This window comes from Anoplophora glabripennis, unplaced genomic scaffold, assembly GCF_000390285.2.
Source record: "Anoplophora glabripennis isolate ALB-LARVAE unplaced genomic scaffold, Agla_2.0 scaffold27, whole genome shotgun sequence".
Lineage (NCBI taxonomy): Eukaryota > Metazoa > Arthropoda > Insecta > Coleoptera > Cerambycidae > Anoplophora > Anoplophora glabripennis.
Window position 1 is genome coordinate 1337428 of NW_019416292.1, and position 22763 is coordinate 1360190.

Genomic DNA, 22763 nt, shown 5'->3' on the forward strand with positions numbered 1-22763 from the left:
CATTTATTACTAAACCTTTTGTTTTTATAGCTGTGATTGGTGTGGTTTCTTGCTAAAACATAGAACCGACTACGGAGATAGAGTCTAGAGCTAGATAGGGCGAAGATATACAATACATAATACACCAATCCAACCAAATTAATATCAAAACAAACAAATTTTATTTTGGCGCTAACATATAAAACCATACACACATATAATCATAACAAAATATTAGGTACAAATCTGTCAAGAAAAGTCATCAGAGAATTGAAAGAAAACGAAAAAGATGCCATATTCTCGGTCGACAAAGGAAATACAACCGTCATCTTGAACCCTTCAGGGTACATTACCAAAGTGAGGAACATACTACAGGACCTGCTGTATAAGAAGATCCAGAACAACGCCATCAATAAAGTTGAGAAAGAAGTGGAATCTATGATTCGAGCATTTAACATTTCCAAGCAACTACATATGGACCTTATTTCGAATGTTCGAAGATCCCAACTTTATTGCTTCCCAAAGATCCATAAACTGAACCAATAGTGAGTACAGTTAGATCAGCCACTCACTACTCCCCTGGAAAATATCACACCAAATTAAAGACATATTAGTAAAATCAGAACACCATGTCAACATCCTTGGAAGAACTTCATCGAAAATTACTTGCGGAAGACAAAGACGAAAATTTAGTAGACTTAGCAAAGGTGTACATGAGATGATTCTTCTTCTTCTTTCAGGATCAATTTTACGATCAAACTGAAGGAGTCGCTATAGGTGTACTCTTGTTGTGAGCACCCACGGAGTCAGTAACTGTACAGTCAGTATTGGTTCAGATATGTGGACGATATTATCAGTCCCTACGGATAAAACAACATCGATTTCTCAACCACATCAATGGGATATACCGGTCATTAGCTTCATCATGGAGATAGAACAAAATGGTACTATGTCATTCGTAGATGTTCTTGTCAAGAGAAAATCAGACGGAATCTTGGGGCAAAGCGTTTACATGAAGCCTACTCACATCAGCTCAAAAATATTACTTTGGTACCTACATCGCGAATGGACCAATTGCGAGCCAGAATATTTTAATGAGAAACTACACTTTTGATTTGCTCATAAGAAAATGGGTACACAAACAGAAATATCGAGCGATCGTCAGAAAAACACTTAAGTATAAGGAAAAAGTCTATCTAATACCACAATTCTAGTCAAAGAGAGGTTTTGGCCAATACAAGAAGATGACAGAAATCCAGTAGAACTGAAATCATTTTAATCAAGATAGGAGATTAGAACTATCTGGAATTTGGAAACCATTCATCCGCAGAAATCAAGGACCAAACGACGTGGACAACTTACTACAAGCTTTACATGGAAACGTCATGGACCAATGCATAATGTAGATAAAAATAACAACTAAACAACTTAATTTTCCAATGAGTGGTACGTCACTGGAAAGTCAAGAACTCTAAACCGATGACGTGGCAATCAGCTAGGAAATTATTGAGACAATTTAAAAACAGACTTGCCAAAATTCATTTGAACAATATACGCCAGAAAACAAGTCCTTTGATTTAGTTCGTTACAATTTAAATTAGGATTAGGAAGAAAATACAGATTTTTTTAAAACAAATATTTAAGTAAGAGTTTAAAATTGTGATACATAATTTTTTCGAAGCTTATAGGTACATATCTACTGTTTTAATTAAAATATTGATAGTATTAAATTGCCTTAACCGTTGATAACTTTTGAAAGGCGTTTGATAATATCAAAGTAAAAACAATTAGAGGTCTCTTCATAACAAGTCGTTCTTTACATACATTGCATTAAAATTTGATTATACTACTAGCAATCTTACCATTTTGTATTTTCTATTGATTTCCTGGTGAGTATTATGTTCTTCTAAAACTCTAAAGGAAATATTAATCAACCAAATTGTTTTTGGCGTTTGTGAAGCTTGTGAATATATTTAAGAAAATTTTGTAAAAAATAATTTTTGAAAATTAAAAAAAATAGAATCACGAACGTTTTTTGATGATAGTTTAGTGAGTGATGATAGTAGATGTTTTATTGATTATAGCTAAAAAACATTTTTAACTTAAAAAAATAAATAAAAAATGAAAAATTACTTATCACATTGATTTTTAGCAAAAACGACAAATATTCCAGGCACTAAGAAAAAAAAGTCGCAGCGTTTTGAAATTATCAGGGTTTCTTTAGGACACTTTGAGGTTGAAAAGTTACAGTCAATATCCATTTCAAAAACCCGTAATTACGATTTGTAGAGAATACTTTGCAGTTTTCAAAACACTGCTTGGATTTTCTGTACAACTATTATTTCCCGAGTAATTGATTGCCAAAGTCAAAACCGGAACCGCTCAAATTGAAGAGAATTAAATTATCTAAAAGAGCTTTATGATGAAATTACCAAAAAAAAAGTCCATGGCCTTTTTAAAAAATGCAAAAATTTACATTTTTTTTTCCGTTAACTTTCTTCTGATTACTCAAAAACTGCTGACGCTAAAAAATTTTAAACTGCAGATTTGAAAACTAGACACTTGAAGCTACAATTTCCTTTTATTTATTGTCTCTACGACCTTTTTCCTCTAAGTTACAGCTCTTTGAAAATAACCCAAAATTGGGATTTTTTAATATGCCTTAATATCTGTCTCTAGTTTACAAACTTTGTAGAAAATGTCTTTGGTTTGCTAAAAAATATATGCAAGTATATGTATAACAACGATAATTATTACGTCAATGAAAGTTACAAAAGCAATACAATAAATAGGGGAAAAGAAATAATAAAAACCAAATAGTATTCGACTGCAGTCAATAAATGAATTTGGAAAACGCTTTTAATAAAGGTGTTTACAACCTGTTATGACTTTACATACTACTAACAATTTGCTGTTAATGTGTCAATGACAAATGGCACTGTGTTAATACGTTTCAGTTTGTCAAGCAAATCTATGTATTATAAATCTTTTTTATATAATTATTCACAACGAACAGCAAAACCTAACACGTCTGCATAAGTGACAGAGCTAAAGTTAACTAGCACTATTCTAAAAAAAGGATAAAAGCCACAGGGACATCAAAGAATTATTACTGCGCATGTCAGGGTCAGGCCTACACTATTATTTTTTTTGTAATTTCTATAAATAATTTTAAATAAAAAAACAACATTGTGGTGAAATCTACTACTTTTTACTGCAATCACAGAAGTAGATATACATTATGTAACCTAATGGGACAATATTATTACATTTTAATGCAATAAATATAACACTTTCTTTTGTGGAATTATAGGAAATTAATTTTTATGGATGATTACCATCATGACAGTTTCTTTGTAAACACAGAACCACAATAATATAGTAATCTTGTACAAGACATTTTTCCCAACAATACAAAAACAATTGAATTTAAAATTTAACAATATCGTTAAAAATAATGTTTTGAAACAATAAAAATCGACATGTCTTGGGATTTTTTGTAAAACTTGTTTGTTTTTATTTCATCCTCAATGCTTGTGACCTTTGTTACATACCGTACATTTTTCAAAACTTTTTTTCAAACTGGAAGGTAGATATTTCACGATATGTGTCGATTTACTTTAGACAAAAAGTTTTGTCGCCCATTTTCGAGGATATAAAGTATATCCTCGGAAATAGTTGCCAAAAAATCACTTAAACCAATTCAGGTCCGATGGAACATATTTTTTTTAATTAAGATGTTATCAAGGTACTTCTAAGTTTTTGTAGGACTTAACAATAATCATTAGGAACATCTAACAATTTAGATACACACAGTTAAACATTTATTAACGACATTAGAGGCTATTTGTTTGGATATAACCATTTATAATGATAATAATAAGTACCTAATAGGAAGTTAATAAGAAACACAATCATTAAATGCACGTTATTTTGGAATATGTTACATACAAAGTGAATACAACTTTTATCCTTCAAATTTGAGGGTTAAATTTGCGTAATAATGTTATATTTTCTCTATCCAAGTATATTAAAATCGTTTAACTTTTTAATACCGCCTTAAAGGTCTTAACAGTTCTTCAACCAAAATTTCATCACACAGGCGTCAATAAAACAGTGAAAATCGCTTTAAAAACCACGCACAGTTCTGTAGGACTAACGATAAAATAACCGAATAAAAAAAAGGTCATTCATAATAATTCTCCGACTTAGCAGGTAGTAATTAGTAAAACTTTATGTATAAATATTAAAATACAGCAAATCAAGCCTGCCACTATACTAAGTAGGCGCTGGACCCCTCATAGTTCACTTGTTTCCTGAGACCGGGCCTATTTTTTATCAGCGCTTTGGCGATGGCTGCGCTGGCTTCGCATGTGTTTTGTCTTTTGTACAGCTTACCAGGTGGGCACTGTTTATTTTGTTTGTGCGGTGGTTCATATTTGATATATTTTTTGGGTGGTTTTAGGACCGCCGATGTATTTCGTTCAGAATTTCTCGCTGATCCTGTATCCTGTGAATAAGAACTTGTGTCCGAAGATAGATCCTCACAGGGATGTGATTTTCAACTTATTTACAAGGTGAGTATTCGAATAAAATGTTTGCTTTATCGAAAATTAAAAAATAAATAAATAAAATAAATAATATTTACTTGGTCGCAACCCGTTAAAAAAATTGTTATTCAACATGTAATTAAGTTTATATTTCTTTCTTTATTTTAAAAAAGTGAAGATACTAGATTAATATAGTTCGAGTTTCGAGACGTTCTAATGAAAAAGTGTTTCCTTGGTTCAGATACAAAAAATATTTTTATAAAAAATGCCACAAGCTATAACTCCACCGTTATTGGTCTGATTTTAAAAAACAAAAGAGTGGATAATACTACAAATTGGCATTTACATTTTTTTCAATGCCTACCGTAATCTGAGGCGATTGTCATTTTTTTTTAATTTTATGTTTTATCTGATTTAGAGTTTTTTTTCTGAATCAAACTGTTATTTTGATTGCCTGATTTTTGTTTCGATTTCAGTAAAAAATTTACTAAAAAAATATGCAAAATAATACTGGGTAGCATTAATATTACACTCACTTCGGTTCACAATTTATTTAATTGCATCCACTCTTTTAAATTCATTTTTAATCAGTAAAGTTTTGTCAAATGTTACCTTGTTGACATATTTTTTGCAAAATGATATAGTAATATTTTCGTTATAGTAATGGCAAAATAATTATAAACTACGTAGGTATTACATCAAATTTCATTAGAGGAAATGGATGTTGCAACAAATATTAGTTTTTTGTCCTTAGCATTGTAATATGTACTCAAATTGGTAAATAGCAAATTCTCGTATCAAATACTTGTATGTATCCTTATTAAAATTCAGCATTAAAATTTAGATAAAATCAAGTTCATAATGAAATAAACTGTAATTATAACCTAATCATAAATATCGATAATTTTTTCTTTAACGTACCTTCGAAATCTATACTAACGGTTAATGTAAGCAAGAGAACGAAAGTGAGAGTAAGATTTACAATTACGGCAGGTGCTTTATGCTCTGTAACGACTTTCATTTGGTCATGACCCTTTTGGCTCTAGACGGAAATAAAATAAAAAATATTAAAGGTAATTCAGTTATGTTTACATGATTACATTAATTTCAACTATTTTGTGCGATTCTACAATAACATTCACTTTAGTTTTGAACATACATAGATAGGTACGTAGTTTATTTATAAGGTTCTATAAATATTTAGTATAATTTTTTAATACTATGATTACCATTAAAAAGTACCTACTAGATATTGACAACAGTAGATTAGAAATTTAATTTTTTACTGTGATTTGGAACGAATAAGTCTGCGACAGATTTTCTTCAAATACATATTTTATGGTACAAAGTTATTAAAAAAAACATAGTTTATGATTAATTATGGTATTACGTTTTTCTAATAAAATTAATAACTTTATAAGCAGTGAAGGTAATAACTAGATTGTGTTCCTTATTTAAGAAAAATGCAAACAAATCAACTTTTTATAGCTTTCAGAAACATTGACCTGTTTTGTTAATGTCATTTTTTATATTGCAGGATTACTTGTGTTTATAATTACTTTACTTTTGTTATTTAAATCCTAACAAACAGAAATGGTAAATAAGTGGATTGCTGTAGGTGCCGATCATGTAAAAGTAACTGTTGGCGTTGACCTGATGTCTAGCAAGATTGAAATTACAATCTGCAGATCACAGGCGGCTGAGTTCGATACTGCTGGTTAAAATTTATGTTGTTTGTCTATATCCATGCAAATTTTTCAATTCTTGGTGCGATTCTTGCTTAAAACACAAACAACACACAAAATTTGTAAATTTCTTTTTAAATATTTATACAGCTACATAAACCACTATACAATTTAGGAACAAATTAGATAAAAACATAATTATACTGCTTATTTTTGACACGTATATTTATCTTGTGCTATTTCTCAAGGAAGAAACTAAAGGTTAAGGTTCTGAATTTATAATTATTTCCTAATGTACATTTAAATACCTGAATTATGTATACATTTACATATTAATCAACTTAAATAATATTGTATATTGTAAATACTGTGTGTCTATCTGTTATTTTCAGGGAGAACCCAAAGGTTTCTCAAATCCTAGAGATAGAAAATGATAGTCTCCTGAGCGCTTCCAACATGAATTTTCTTCGGCCAACTGTGATTTTTTTTCACGGCTTCACAGAGTCGCTAATGGCTGACGATTCTCAAAGAATAGGAAGAGGTAAGTATGACAAAAAATACATAAAAAGTAAAAGTGTTTTCAGTTCGTTTTTTAAATTTTACTCGAAAATCAGGATTTTTTCGTAAAACATAAAAGACGAATCCGAAAATATCATGGTTGTTACTGTAAAGCAGTGGCGTACTATTTTATTTAGAAAAATATGCCGCCGATACCTTGTATCTTCGCCACTGGAACATCTAAATTTTAGGAATAGCCCTCAGATTTTGGACAATGTTTACATAAATATATGTGCCCAATTTCAAATTATTTCACTTACTAGTTTTCAAATTATTCAAAAAAATTTAAAATATTTTTTGAAGTTTAACACACTGTATCTTTTTAACGAAGCGTCTTAGATAAAAACTTTATAGAAAAGACCCCTTAAAATTAACTAACCAAAGAATACGAGGTTTGGTCACCATTTGTGAATCACGCTGTATAATAAAATCTGAGGAGAAAAAAATAACAGTTCTAACTAGACACTTTTTTTGTTGGTGAACTTACCGTACTTACCTCTAAAGTGGTTCGTGGGCAACTTTTTGACTTCCTTCTTGTTGTGAACTATTCTCTGACTATTTTACATTTTGCTAAATATAGTATTCTCTGGTTTTTGAAGAAGCCTGCCGTCTCAAACTGTAATACCATTTACATATTTCCAGGATTTATTGAACGAGGGGATTACAACGTTATAATAGTGGATGCTGAGAGACTTCTAGCTGGGCTATATTACCTGAATGCCGTGACCAACTGCAAACACATCGGAAGGTATGCGGCGCAGTTCATTGATTATTTAGTGACGAAGGGACTGGACCTGAAAAAGTTGCATGTTATTGGGATGAGTTTGGGAGGACAAATATCGGGGTTTGTGGGGCAGTACATCAAGTCTGGAAGACTTTCCAGGATAACTGGTATAAGTTTGTTTTAGTTTTTCCCTGTGTGTGACCCTAGTATTAACATTTCTGTTAATGTTTTAACACTTTGTTAAAATTTAGCTCTTGAATATACTTTACATTGTTAAATTATATCAGATCATTTCCAAGTTAAATTTTTTTTTATAATTCAATTGATACAAACCAGTGATGTATATTAGCAACTAGCTCTTTTCAGCTTTAGATCCTGCTGGTCCATTGTACAACGGAGTGACTGAGGACGACAGACTGGATCCTGGTGATGCTGACTTTGTGGATGTGATACATTCCAACAAGGGTGTTTTCGGCTACAAATATCCTTGTGGTCATGTAGATTTTTGGCCCAATGGGGGTGGCCCTGTCCAACCAAGTTGTTCGCTTGCTGACCGCCTCTCTCGACGTCCCTTTTCCTTAAATACTCTTGGTGGGTACTAACAATTGTGAAAAAGTTTCATTTAAATGAAATGTTTATGAGATTTTTATGTTAAATGTTATTCCAAATGTCAATATTTTGCAATAATGTCTTTTTTCTGCTACGAACTCGGAGAATTTTAATAAAAATTGGATTAGATAGTTGTAAGAGATAATAAAAACCAATCCGTTGCGTTACACTTTCCCTAGTTTCAGTTACTATGGTCTGCCCGACTAATTAACAATTTATAAATATTTATGAACAATTTCGTAAGTAAATTAATAAAGTTTACATACCTATTTAGTAAGTTCTTATACGAATCGGTCACTTTCCACTTGTTTTCCAATAAAACCGTTGAGAAATCATTTTAACGCTTTTAGGTATTACATGGGGGTGAAACGGTACTCAATTGGGGCGTATAAATAATTCATTGAACGCTCCAGTAGACTGCTGGGTCAATTCTATCAGTGTAATTCGATTTAAATTCTGCCTACTTATAACAAAAAACTGGTTTTTAGTCTTTTGTGATCATTATCGGGCGTACCAACTGTTCGCTAGATCTTTGACGGACTCGCAGAGGTATCTAGCTACCCAGTGTTCCAGCTACAAGGAATTCAAGGATGGTAAATGCAGCTTCAACAACAAAACCTTCATGGGAATTTCTGTAAATGAAAAGTAAGGGTTCTAGTTTGGTAATTAAGTTTGTTTTCCAGCTCATTTGTGGTTTGTTGTTTCGGAGTTATTTGCCTTCATCAGTTATTTAAGGAAGACATGTTAAACAGTATGATTTACTGATATGCGGAGGAGTTCCTTAATTGCAAAATTACTATTTCATTGATAGGAACTTGGTTAAAAGTAAACAGTTGCTAAAATCACCGGTTTCCTTAATGTTTACCTTTGATCTAATTAATTTAGCTGTTCTACGTTTTAATTTGTTCAACACTCAAGAAAATCTCGCTGCTTATGATATCATTACATTATCTAAAACGGAAAATCAAATTTAGCTATATTTACTAGTCCCAAACAAAGCAACACAATTTAAGCATTTTTTTTAACTTTTTCAGAGCTAGAGGAAACTATTTTATATATACAGGAAGGGATGCCGATGGTTATACTAATTAAGAGATAGCTTATAAAATATTTATTTATTTATATTTATTTCTATGCTGTATATAATAAATTATTGTTTTTTAAACTCTTCAACTTATTTATAACCTTCAACCTTCTGCAAACGTTTTTAGGGAAAGGCTTTTTATTGATATAAAACAGGCTGGTACTTGAGACAAAAATTATCGGTAGCCTCATTTTTTTTAATTAATTTTTCTGTTCAAATATGCCATATATTAAATATTTTATATTTTCACAGACTGCTGTGTAAAAAATTATATTAAATTTGATTAGTAATTTAATTTTAATAATAATAAATTAATTCACCTGGAAAAATTGTAATTGCTGGAATTAATTAAATATAAATTTATTAATGAACATATTACATTTGTTTTTTATCAAAGTAAACCACAGATGTATTTTAACATTACAGTCGAACTAACCGTTATTAATCATGAGCTATGGCTGCAAAAAAAATCATTTTATTCAAACACATTTTAACAGTAGTTAATTTTTTACTGCCGTTGACGTTTTATTCATTATCGGTTATCAACAACGCTTATCCTGCATCCAATTAGTTGGACATCGTTTTTACGTAGCAAAGTGACCATAAGTTTATACATATATTGAATAGACAACAAAACAATATAAAAAACTAATACAGAGTGGTATAATAAAAGTATTTTATATTTTATGGAAGATAGTATATAAAATTAAATCGATGGTCCTGTATAGATACTGTTAGGCTACGTATATGTGGACAGATGTGGATGCTACATCTATCGCGTATTGGGACCGCATTTTTATAGCAAACATACTGACTTGTATTGCACCAGTTGATGATGATAAAATGGCCGTTATTAATTATACGACGATATTTTTAACACGAAATATGTTACAAAAGGTTCAATTGAAGTAAAATTTTCTAATTTAATATGTATCAATTTCTCGAAGAAAAAATGAGAATTTTATTTCTAGATTTATTTGAAAATGAACATAGAAAAACACTTTTTTAATTCAATTTTTGCTCCTCTATTCGAGATTGGAATCAAATTTTTATTGCGAGTTTTCGTCATTCAACGATCATCATCAGTTTATTTTAAATTGTTTGATACAAACCTATATTAATATTTTGGCATCATTGTACCCTTTATTTCCTTCTAATTCTAGTGACGTTGAGTAGCATTTGGAACTGGAAAACTTATTGTCAATATATATTTTTTTAAGATGAGTTATACAAGTTTTTTAAATTTTATAATATTTTCTTCGTAGGTAGTTGTATTTTGGAAATATTATTAAAATAAATAAATGCTACAAAAGTTAGGGGAAAACAAAATAAAACCAATATTTCTAGTAAGTTTTGTCCTAATGTAAGTATGTAGTTTTAATATTATTCTATTTTTTTATGTTTTGTAAATTCGTGAGTGCTCTTGCGTATAAAACTGTAAAAAGTAAGTACCAGCACATTATCGATGAGTTTGCCAATCTATCTGGTAGACAATAAAAAATTATTTACACATGTACATTTATAAAATATACTGGTGATGGTTGAAGGGCGAAACGTCTTAATACAAATTATCCACATTCGAATAGCGAAACAAAAATGGCATAAAAAAGTGTTTTTATTTTCGTATGTGAATTCCTAATGAAACTAGAAAACAAATAAAGCCTGGAAGTAAACATTGTTCAAAAAATCTCAAAAGCTATAATGATATTGATATTTTCGATTTCATTTTGATAAATTAATGCGCACTAAACCATTCAATGTTGCTCCAACTTAACCACCTTTTTATCTTTGACAATTTCCGAAGTAGCAATATTATTGTTGTCCAATTTCAAACATTCTGTATAGCTACAAAAATCTATCAAACTAGCTTTTTTACGGTCTATATAGCATATATTATTATACATATCATTGAAGAAAATACGCTAAGAAAAATAAAATCCTTAATAGTTGTTCATAATCCCTTATTTTTTTTTACTTTAATCCATACCTTGATTTCTAATATATCTTAAAAACGGTAAGATATACAATCTTAGAAAGTTTTAAGTGAGGAAACCTGCGTAATAGATAATCGGTAGTATAACTTAATCGACTCTAAAGCTCAAGTATTTTGGAGATATTAATTTTTTATTCTAGTCAGAAGAGACTTTTTAACTTGCTTGTATTTCGCAGTAAATACATAAGTGTTCAGTAACTAATAATAATAGGGTTACAAAGATAAGTATTTTAGATTACAGGCGTTACATGAGCTTTACATACGTCGCTGCTGTTAAAGGTCGAACATTCAAGACATATGGCAAACCACTTTTACATATCATGCAGTAATGGTTAGACTTGTTTTGTTGTGTTTTGTATATTCTTTGCCAGGTGAGAAAGAACACTTCTTTTTTTTTGGTGTAGGACCACGAAGGTCCTTACTATTAAACTTATTAAATCGCTGAAATTTTTTTATTAAAGCTTTAGCTTTAAATACCTGCAGAAAGTGGTTCTAGCTGATTAGTATTTCAGCTACAAGAATTTATGGTGACGCTTCCAATTTCTGTAAAGAACTAAAAACTAGTCTAGAATTTAATGCCTTTTTTGAAATACAGTTTTCTTAGTACACATTTTTGTAAAGGTATAAAAATTTGGAATAAATCATGCATCTTATATTTGCTTCTATGTATTCTTCTTTAATACTGAAGATAATTAGTTTACAAACTATGCTTATAGGTAGCTGCTTTCTATAATAAAAAATCTCTGCCCATTTATACCATGTTTCTCTAAAATTCAGTTCATATTTTTAAAGAACAGTTTTGATTTGATATTTTAAATAAGCACCAAGAACCTTGATCTTTGTTATGGAATTTTCAGACAAATCAGAGTAAATTTGAATTCAGGTCACTAAAATGTTCTCCTTCTGCATATGTGAAGTTTAAGGTGAATATTTACTTTAATCCTTGATTTTAATGATATGGATTACGCAATGGAAATTGTTTGTATACTTTCATAACTGGTATACCAAGTGATTAAAGTTAAAGACTGTAAAATTTCTCAACAGAATTCTCCAAAAATGGCAATGCCTGTTTAAAGCGCCTATTTTTCAAAAACCGAGAGAAGATTGTAGTTTAGACATTATAGCCTCGATTTTCTTTATACGTTTTTTAAATCTAAATAAGTTCCTTTCAAATGATAGATTTTTTTACGGAATGAATGTTAATAATAATTTTTTAATAACTCACATGTAGTGTACCATCAATATTTTTAACATAGCAATGAAAAAAAGTTCGATCCACCGAGATATTTCAACTACTCTTTTCAATTTTTTTGTATGGGAAATAGCAGAGTGTCGATTTTGAACCACCTGTACATACATATAGCAGTTCAGTTAATTTAAAAGCAAATCGGTCTGCTTAAATCCTCTTTTCTGAATAAATTTTAAAAGATAATAACAATAAACCGACAAATATTTGACTTATTGGATAAAAAAGTGAGTAATGAAACGTTATTAATAATGGAATAATTGCAATTAATTAAGAAAGTAATTATGTGGATACAAGTGCATACTCATAACTAGCGCATTAGTAATTTACACAAAAACTCGTTTACACAATGTGCAACAAGCGCAATTTTTTAAATATTTATCGTTTCCTTGTTATTTTATTACAGTGTACTTATATAAATGTGACAATTTGACTGGTTAACAAATACACGTTATTAAATTTTATACTTATTAACGTAACACTGATCAGTTTAAAAAAATATATTCTTAACTCAAATTTGCAGTTTTTACATATTAATCATTACTAAAATTGCTAAACAAAAGTATTCTCTCTCCCATTCTTCGAAACCAAACCTGTCTAGTATTATTTTCAATTCTAAATTATATGATAATATTCATATCGTTTAATTCTTGCATGTAAGGAAACAAGGTTATTGTACGATGAATTTTGCCCTCTCGTTAAAAAAATGCGTTTGATATTAATAGAATCAAGGTCACAATTTTTTGCAATTCAAACACTAAACAGCCATGAAGATACTAACTTAATGATGGTTAAAACATTTAAAGCCTGGCGCGACTTTTTTTTTATTTTAGGTCCACCGAAGGCCACTTTTGACACGGGCACGTACCAGCTGTATCCAGTAAACAAAAGACTGTGCCCAGAATTTGATCCAAAGAGAGACGCCACATTCGACCTCTACACAAAGTAAAAATTTTTGCAAAAAGAATTTTGCTTCAAACATCATTTATCTTAATTCTTTCAGAGCGAATAATAACACTTCACAAGTTTTACAAATAGGCAATGATTCGTCCCTTGTAAACTCGTATATAAATTTTAGAATTCCCACCATCCTATTTTTCCATGGATATTTGGAGTCATCGCATTCTGAGGATGGGATAAAAATAAAAGACAGTAAGTTTAATGGAGAGTATAGAAGTTCTTTTATTGACAGTTCAATGGCAAAACAATTTTAATCTATACTGTTACAGATTATCTGAAAATAGGAGAGTATAATGTAATTCTAGTCAACATTGAGAGACTGCTGGCAGGTCCATTCTATGTTACCTCTGCCTTAAACGTAAAGCCCATAGGAAAATACACTGCGGGCTTCGTGGACTATTTAGTTAAAAAGGGGTTGGATCTAAATAACCTTCACATAATTGGTATGAGTCTTGGTGCCCACATTGCTGGGTATGTTGGGAAAAACTTAGAGAGTGGAAGACCACCCAGAATTACAGGTAACATCATTCGTTATAAAAGCTAGAATCTTGTTTCTGTTTTCAAAAAAGTTTCAGTGTTAGTAGACCGAGAATTTTGTGAATTTCGAACCTAGATTCTATACCACCAAAATGCTACTGTAAAATTTTTAGAATTTCTAACATAAATCCTAGATTTCTATAAGTGCTAGCCACAAAGTTCCAAAATTCCCTGCAGTTTTCAGTCCCTGAAATAATTAATAAGTGTAAAAAATTTACAGTAATCTGCATATAAAGGAGTAGAATAGAATAGCTCTAAGTTGATTATTTATTCAGATTATAAACCATAGAGAACCAAACACTGATCCTTGGGGTATCCCAGAAACAACTACCAAATCAATAAAGTTGTAGACACGAAATTTTTTTAGAAAGGTTTGACGAAAAGAACATCAACTAAATTAGTCCTCAAACATACCATGTTATACCAAAAAGCCTGAATGAACAAATCACTGGTTTTCGAGATGTCGAAAATCAATCACTTACTCCATTAAGTTTTTTTGGTTTAAAATAATCCAAGACATAACCTCTAGAATTTAAAAAATATAACGAAGATCCAGATTTGATTCCAAATTGAATGTGATTACTTGTTGACAGGTTTGGATCCAGCAGGACCTTTGCTCGACTTTGTACCACAAAATGAAAGGCTTTCGATTGGAGATGCAGACTTTGTCGACGTTATCCACACCAATGCGGGTATTTTTGGTACTCGATTCTCCGTAGGAGACGTCAATATTTGGTTCAATGGCGGAACATTCCAGCCTGGATGCGATCCTATTACTGCTTTGAAAAGAGTTCCTGGATCTATAGCCGAAGTGGGTAAGTACGATACGCCACAACAATTGGAGAAAAGTTAGCTTCGATTTTCTTTAATGAAATATCTTTTTAACTTGAACACAAAAGACAGCTTATTGTAAAGACTTAGTACCCATTTTTTTTCAGTATTTTGCAACCACTATCAGGCGTGGAGGATCTACGTTAAAACCATAATCAACCCTAAGGAGTATCTAGCGACCAAGTGTAAGAACCATCACGACTACAGGAAAGGGAAATGCATTCGCAATGAAACAACCTACGCGGGAATGAACGTCTCTAAAACGTAAGGAATTGTGCTACCAATTGTACTAAAAGCCTCAGATAATTGATGAACTCGACCTAAATGTATGATTTCAGAGCTAGGGGAGATTACTACGTCGACACAGGAGTCACAGCCGTCAACGTTTAAGAGCTTTAATTGTGATAAATGTTACCTACTGATAATAATACATGTTTCATGCTACACGAGTGTTGTTTTCTTTTAAGTCTGACATCAGTAAAAAGCTCAAAATTTATTGTTTGAGCAGGGATGTTATATTGTTAATAATGTGAACGTCATGGCTTGAGAGACTAGAGGAATTGATATTTCTAAATTCCCATCTAGGCGACAACTGCATCCACACCCTTTCTGAGGTTAATCCCATGGGAGTTTGAAGTAGATTGAACCAATTCGGCTGTAGCTCACCAGTTAGAAGCTAAAAGTATGTCATTAAAAAACTAACGGACAACCTTTACATTATAACAAAATTGTACCTGGTCGAACGGTCTATATCCAATGTGAAACATAGTGTGAAGCAATCGAGTAGGTTGAGATATTACTTTATTTGGAGTCGCATCATCTTTATCCTCACTTACCCCAAGTTTCTGATACAGCCACTCACTGTTGTGTTTCATGAAATGGTATAGCGTCTGAAAATGTTTCAAATTTATTCACAATTTGAATCGTTCAATCGTTACACTACCTTCAAACTCTTTTTTCCGCTTGTAGTAATCAATAGATCACTGACTAAAACTTCCAACATCTGCTGAGTCGTTTCCACCCTACTCGATCCACCCGCACAAAAATCCAAGTCCGGTTTACAATTTTTCACTTGCTCTAAAAACTCCTCTATCTGATCCGTGTGTTTATTGTCTTCGTCGATGCTACATAAAGATTCGGCCACCGCTAAAGCTATAGCCTCTGTAGTGCTATTCGCAGCATCAAAACTAGTAGAAAAGCTCCTGCGATTATCTGAAGGATTTGTTTCAGTAACTGCGAACTTGACTTCTTTTTTTGGTCCTTCGGAAATGTGTAAGAAGGCGCTGTATAGTGCGGAAACCAGGATTTGCAACAAGGCAGAGTTGTTCATTGGAACTATGTCAGCTGGAATAATTTCTTGAAGCAATGCTGATATCTGCGTCAAAATAGGGTTTGCACAGTCCCAGTAGAAACTTAATAGAGCTAAGGTGAGGGACATCGATTGGTACATCGTTGCACCCGTTTGGACGGCGTTGATGATGCTTTCGGTTATGGTGGGTATAAGAGGTGAAATGAGGTGCAGAATGGCTTCGTACCATGGAGGCCGTATTTGGTTCCACACCTTCAATAATCATTTTGTATGAAAGTTTAAAAAAGTGCATGGTTACTTACATTTCTTCTTTCGAAACATTTAGCCCAGTTGTGATTTTTTGTAATAATTGGTAGTAAAATATCTGATAGGTCGTCATCGTTTCCCATGTACAATAGCACTTCAGTTGAAGACGAGATGAGGTCATAGTAGTGTACCTCGTTTAAGGTCGATGAGGATGTGTTAACATTTCTACAAGTGCCATCTTCAGAACAAAGGAAAGATCCACAGGCGGAGTTGCGTGCGATCTTCTTTTGCATTTCTGCAGTGTAGTTGTCTACCGTCAAGTATAAGATTAATTGGAGGATTTTGCACTTCTTCATACAAAGAACCTAGGAAAAAAATGGTACATAAAAATAGGTCAGTACATAGAAAAAATTTAACCTTTAAGAGTAATGCCCAGTTTGGCTGAGGCTGTGCTAGGAGAACCATTAGTTCTAGTGCTATAGAAAGGTCTGAAGGCAAATCTGTCATTTTCGAAACATTTTTCGAACTGTCCTTGAAAATATTTGGCAATCCGAATATTATCCAAGGTACAGGCCCAACGGTCTTCGGCTTGAACATTTCTACGTTGTCAATTCCTTTCTTGAATACCTACAAAGTTAAATAAATAAAAAAGAATAACATTAGAAATGTCCACCTTATGTAGATCATTGAGTGAAGATCCTCGCAGCGGTAAACAAGTTAGCAATTCTTGACATTTGGTGTGAATGTCTCTCAATATCTTGCTGCCACTACTGTGGTACGACAATCCAATGAAATCCTTCGCTGTGTCGCAAATAGATGGTAAAAGTTGGGCTACGCACAATAGCAAGTTACTTATGTCCACCACCAGGAGCTGACTCCTAGCTTCTGATGGGGAACTCTAAAAAAGTACTATTAGATGATATTACTTGGTAGCCGATTGCATTTACTTGAGTATAACGAATGGTTAAAATTGTAAGGGACTCGTTCAGCATTCCGGAAAAAACTCTTTGAGCCATTTTTGGTGGGACAGTGTTCCATAGATCCTCTTTTGTTCCTTGCATGTACAACCACCACATTTGGATGGTGTAGGAACCCCTCTCTGATTCGAAGAATGGTTTATCACCTTCCCAGTCCAAACACTCTGCATCTTGGAGAATATACAACGACAGAAGCCTGCAATGGAGGTCCAAGAGTCTTTCAGCAAGTGCCTCGCACATTTCGTTGTATTTTTTGTATCCGGCTTGCAGTTCTTCAGTACTGCTGTTCTTTGTCTCACTCATGGACTGAATGAAGAACCAGAGGCAATTTTTTAATAAAGCCGCAGCACCAATAGTCCCCGTTAGTACTGATAGGTCGGCGTGGTCTAGAGCTTCTTGTGTCAAAACGTGTAGATGTTCTAAATACATAATAATAGTATTTAAAAAATTCGAGAGAGCTTTCGATATAACACCCTGTATGCTCTTATTCTCACCTAAAAGTTGATCTGCCGATTTGCTGATGAGGTTGGCAAATTTGGAAGGGTCGGAGTCCTTCACGATTTTCCCGCCGTCCTCCGTTTCAGCCGCCTGATTATCCTTTGAAGCGTCAGAGCCTTTCTGTAGGAAACCGGAAGGATTCTTATACGCCGCAACGTACTCTTCTTCCCACCATAAAACTAATTTCATTGCGGCAAATGAGGCCGATCTAGGGAAATCCAGCCTACCGCCTATCACGCCGGGACAAATCGTTTCTTGGAGCACGGCCTGTTTGTCCTGAAATTAGGAAGAAATATGTATTTTTTTTATCGACTACGCCGTTCAAATAGATCAAGTTATCAATTACTGAAGACAAATTAAAGAATTGCAGAGATATTAGACTACTGAATTAAAGTAAACAAACAAATAAATTAATAAGAGATAAAAAAATCTCATCATAATTAATTAATACACTGTCTTGCTAAGGAGAAGACTTTCCAAGATTTGTAGAGGGTAGGCTATGCTTATCGGTAACTTATTTTTAAGTTTTGAGAACATAGAGATTTTATATTTGATGAATCGAATCAATTGAGTCGATGCTTAGCTTTTGCACACCATTGAAGATGTCTACAGTGAAGTACGGCGAAATATTTGGAAACAACAAGGACCGAAATGAACATTAGGGCGGGCTTTGGGGGGTCTGACAATGGGTTTGCCCCACAGAGCCTAACACGAGAATAACAAGCGTAGGTCAAAGATTCCTAGGTAAGGGTAAACAGGCCATCAATAATTTTGGGCAAATATGCATTTTTTTTTCAAATTAGCCATAAAAAATCTTATTAATAAGTTTGAATTGTTAATATGATTCCGGAAAGTTAATTTATTATCAAATATAACATTTCATTCACGAAATGTTGTTGGTTGGCTAATTGGAGCATTGTTTAAAGACTAATTTTAGGGAATGGTTTGAATTTTATTTGGGAAAGACATGACATTGCACTTAGAAATATTCAAAGGTAATTTATTCCGGAAACAGCGAATGTTAATAAGTCGAGGTTATTTTTGAGCTTAAGACAATCTCATTATTTATTTAATTTAGATTTCGTAATATAAAGAAATTCATAGAAATAATAAATAATATCATATCCTCACAATGTTAATTCTGTGATTAAAAATTTTCATATGCAATGGGACTTGGGACAGATATTTATCCTGATTCAAGTGAATACTTCACATTTCTGATTATTAAAAAGTACTTAAATACCTTATAATATTCCATATCACGCTGGATCAAAATGTGGACTTTGTCCATCAAATTTCCATCTTCCATAACCTCCATTTTGGTGATAGATGATATCTATATTTCTGATTATTAATTAAATGGTCTCAAATCTGAAACAATTTAGACACTTTGTTATAAAAGTTGGTCTCCAGATTACTTTTTTTTCGAGATACCTACAAAATTTTAATTTAGTCAAATACCACACAGAAAGATATTTTACCTTGCCTGATCAGTTACGTCTTGTCTCTAATAATACCAGAATTTTGGATTTTGGATCCAAAATTAAGCCATTTAAGACAGATTCCTTAAAATTAGTTTAAAAAAATTAACACAACTACTATCGGAACCATTTTAAGGACTACACTATTAGGCAAATTTAAAACTACTTACTCTAATTAAGATGAAAATATAAATTATTCACTGGAAAATCAATTTATGAAAATGAAATATGTATAGAAATAAAAAATTAAAAAACAAATACGGAAGCTAACATGATGTTGACACAATTGTTTCTGATTAAATATTGATCAAACAAAATCCATCGTTTTCAGCAGGATTGAGCATGGAAATTTTTTTTTATTGAAATTTATACATTAATAAGTATAATGCTGAATTTGTTTGAATATAATTTTACAAGTAGCATAATTTTATAAAATACATTTACTGAAATTTGTTTTTAAAATTCGAAAACATTGTAAGTATAATATAGGCAACACAAATAACAAGCAAATTGTATTGTGTAGCGTATGCGCAATATTATGATTTATTACAGGATATAAAAAACATGTATAGGTAGTTGTGAAAAGGCCGTAAAAATGTCGAAGAACTGAAGATGATATTTTTATTTATTATTTTATAAAAAATGTTAGAATTCCAAGTTATAACAAAATTGGTTACTTTGTTTATTGAAACAAATATCGATGGATATAATTGATAAAATGAAAAAGTCTTTTTCTCCGGTATGGAAGAGAAACATTTTTTATAGAAAATTTTGCTTGTGAATTAAAATAATAAAATTATTTGATTCACGACATTTAACTTTACCTCTATAGTAAGTTGTGATGAAAAAGATATTTTATTCCTCACTTGTTGTGTCTCTGTACTTCGTTTAACAAACCCACCAGTGAAAATTACATTTATCGATAAATATTACAAGGATTCAACGAAAAATCTCCAGGGTGAATGAAGTGCAGTCTTTTTTACACAAAATAGTTGAATATTTTTAAGAACAGGATCACTGTTGTAAAGGCAAAGGAAAAACTATGACCAGGAAAATGCCAGTGCGCTAGTTCTACAGTCATTGAGAAAAAGTCCCAAATACAAAACATTTAAAACAAATTAAAATTCTGCCATGCAAATCATTTTTAAGTCACAACGGAAGAAGCAAGAAGTACGAATTTTGTCTGTGGATCGAAGCCATATCACGCAAAAAAAATGTCTTGCTTTAAATGTACATTTGATTTTAAGGTATCGCACGTTTATCGTTTATATGTACACAAGAAAATATTTCCTTCTTTCAAGAAAATTATTTATTTATTTAAATACTTTAAATTTCTACCAAGAAATATATTTTCTTATATTTATTTATTGTTAGTCCTCACAAGAAGGTGTGTATACACAGAGCGTAAGTGGCTCCATCTGTCCTGGTACTTCCTACCTACGCCATTCTGTGACCTGTTACAATTTTCTTTCAAGAAAACATAAGTTTGATTATAATATGCTAAATTATAAATATTTACAAATAATATAAATTCTATGAAAAATTATAGATAGAGAAATAACATTTACAGTAAATAATTCCATTTAAAACTATCTGCACATTTGATCCAAATGCTTTTTTTTCCAGTGTAGATGAAACTTCCATCAACTCATTATGTTTTCGAACGAAGCTACTCTTTCAGCAAATGGTACTGTTGCTTCGCAAGATTTGCGTTATTGGAATGCGAAAATCCTCATTTTAAAAAATGTTTTTCACAAATGAATTGGAAAATTGTCGTCTTTTACTTGTGGGGCCGTCTTAAACAGATTGTATACAGTAGACCTTTGGACAATATCATCGACTAGCTAAAACAATGTATAAGCTGTATAATCCATATCTTTAGGAGAGGTTATAACGTTTTTAAAAGATTAAACCAGTTTTATGAATGAATTGTTTTATTTAATAACTGAAGTAACATTTTAGCATGCCATTTCCTAAGTATAACTTTGTCAAAAGAGAAAAAATAAAGGTAGTTTCCTCTTGTGACATTTTTATATATTTTTTAGTTTCTGAACACCCCGTACACGAAATGTTAACTTTCTCCATGGCAACCCCATTTTAAATACCACCAAACCTTTTTATCAATCATAATTTTTTCCGTAAAACGCGTTCGGTACGTCCAAAAATATCGCACGACAAGAAAACCTTCACCCCATCCCGCCCCATTTGTTTATTCAATACCTCCATCGGTGCCCAACCAATCGAATCGGGGCCGATAAAATTCACTCCGCATCGATACAAGCCGGTGCGCGCAAAACTAATTAACACACGACCCAGCAATCAAAGAGATTTCCATTTTGAAATCCGAGAAGGATCAATGCAACTAAAAATAATAGAGGCCGCCGTTCTACACCGCTTCGTCACAATCCCATCATGTGGCAAATTCATGCTCCGCAGCTTCACTCGAGTGTTCGTCCCCCTGATAACGCCAGGAGGATGACTGACGCCCGGCGTCCCCGGCAAGCGTCGGGAGAAGAATGCTCTTCAGATAGTGTCACTCAGGGACTATCGGGTAATTTTCGTATGTGGATGGAAATGGATCTTATTCATATTTCTTTCTGATGCCTACATCCGACGTATCTACCGATGGGTGTCAATATTGTCTTCTGTCGGCTTTCAGTGGCCTTCCCTTTGTTCTAGCGCTGAAGGGAACGGTATTATTAGAACAGAATAAAGCCCATCGCGAAATTCAATTGCAAACTGCATAATAAAGATTTCAATAATATGGATTTGCGCTGTAAAATTCCTGTAATAAAATAACTACTCACATTTTTAATATCGAAAAAATAAGCAGTCCTAATACTGTGCCAGACCCTCTCTCGATTGATCTAATTTCAACACTAGCTAAAATATAATATAAATAGTTTAAAAGCAAGTTTATCAAGTGTCAGTCATGAGGAAATTGCCCGTTACATTTTTGTCCATTCACCATCTTAAATAAATACTTCAAATTACCTGGAAATACAGAAAACCTCCAACTACCTAAAGTCGAATGTCAAAGTTTAATGACGAAGGAAGCAAAAGTCATTGTTATTTGATATCGACCTTTAAACTTGGAGTTATTGACCTTTGGTTCCACAGGTTTTGACGCTTGTTCATTAGAGTCTTTAACTTTTGGTACCCATATTCTCGACCATTGGCATGGGTGTAGCTAGAATTTTTGCTTGGGGTTGGCTCAGGGCTGCAAGTTCTATGGAGCTTCTAAAAAAAGCCCTCGGAATTTTCACAAACTTGAAGATTAAAATTTAAAAAACCTGAAAACGTTTTGATATCATTTTAAATAAAAAAGATCACGCAATCAGCGACTTACCTATATGCCGATATGGTAGACGATAATATTAGATCTTTTTTTGACAGGGCTTTCTGGGGTGGGCTCTCTCTTAGGTACGCCCATGATTATAATCAATATAGGGTCAAATGTAAAAAGTATTAATTTCACAAAATCTAATTCATATGA

At 32.3% G+C, this 22763-nt stretch overlaps 3 protein-coding genes across 3 annotated transcripts; 2 read left to right on the forward strand and 1 right to left on the reverse strand.

Moving 5' to 3' along the window:
* Positions 1-4331: 4331 nt before the first annotated feature.
* LOC108909840 (lipase member H-like) lies at positions 4332-9197 on the forward strand. The gene is made up of 7 exons (XM_018714271.1): positions 4332-4380; positions 4445-4556; positions 6607-6755; positions 7415-7663; positions 7863-8087; positions 8594-8750; positions 9140-9197. Exons 1-7 carry the CDS (start codon positions 4332-4334, stop codon positions 9195-9197), a joined length of 999 nt encoding a protein of 332 aa, XP_018569787.1.
* A 2257-nt stretch (positions 9198-11454) lies between these two features.
* On the forward strand, positions 11455-15192 carry LOC108910026 (lipase member H-like). The gene is made up of 7 exons (XM_018714521.1): positions 11455-11553; positions 13262-13373; positions 13432-13580; positions 13658-13906; positions 14519-14740; positions 14864-15020; positions 15095-15192. The coding sequence occupies exons 1-7, from the start codon at positions 11511-11513 to the stop codon at positions 15144-15146; spliced, it is 984 nt and encodes a 327-aa protein (XP_018570037.1). The 5' UTR covers positions 11455-11510; the 3' UTR covers positions 15147-15192.
* A 57-nt stretch (positions 15193-15249) lies between these two features.
* On the reverse strand, positions 15250-19104 carry LOC108910070. The gene is made up of 9 exons (XM_018714570.2): positions 19030-19104; positions 17783-18062; positions 17259-17707; positions 16985-17209; positions 16729-16938; positions 16368-16676; positions 15700-16317; positions 15491-15646; positions 15250-15432 (listed from the first exon to the last, which is right to left on the reverse strand). Exons 1-9 carry the CDS (start codon positions 19102-19104, stop codon positions 15250-15252), a joined length of 2505 nt encoding a protein of 834 aa, XP_018570086.1.
* Between the last annotated feature and the right edge of the window lie 3659 nt (positions 19105-22763).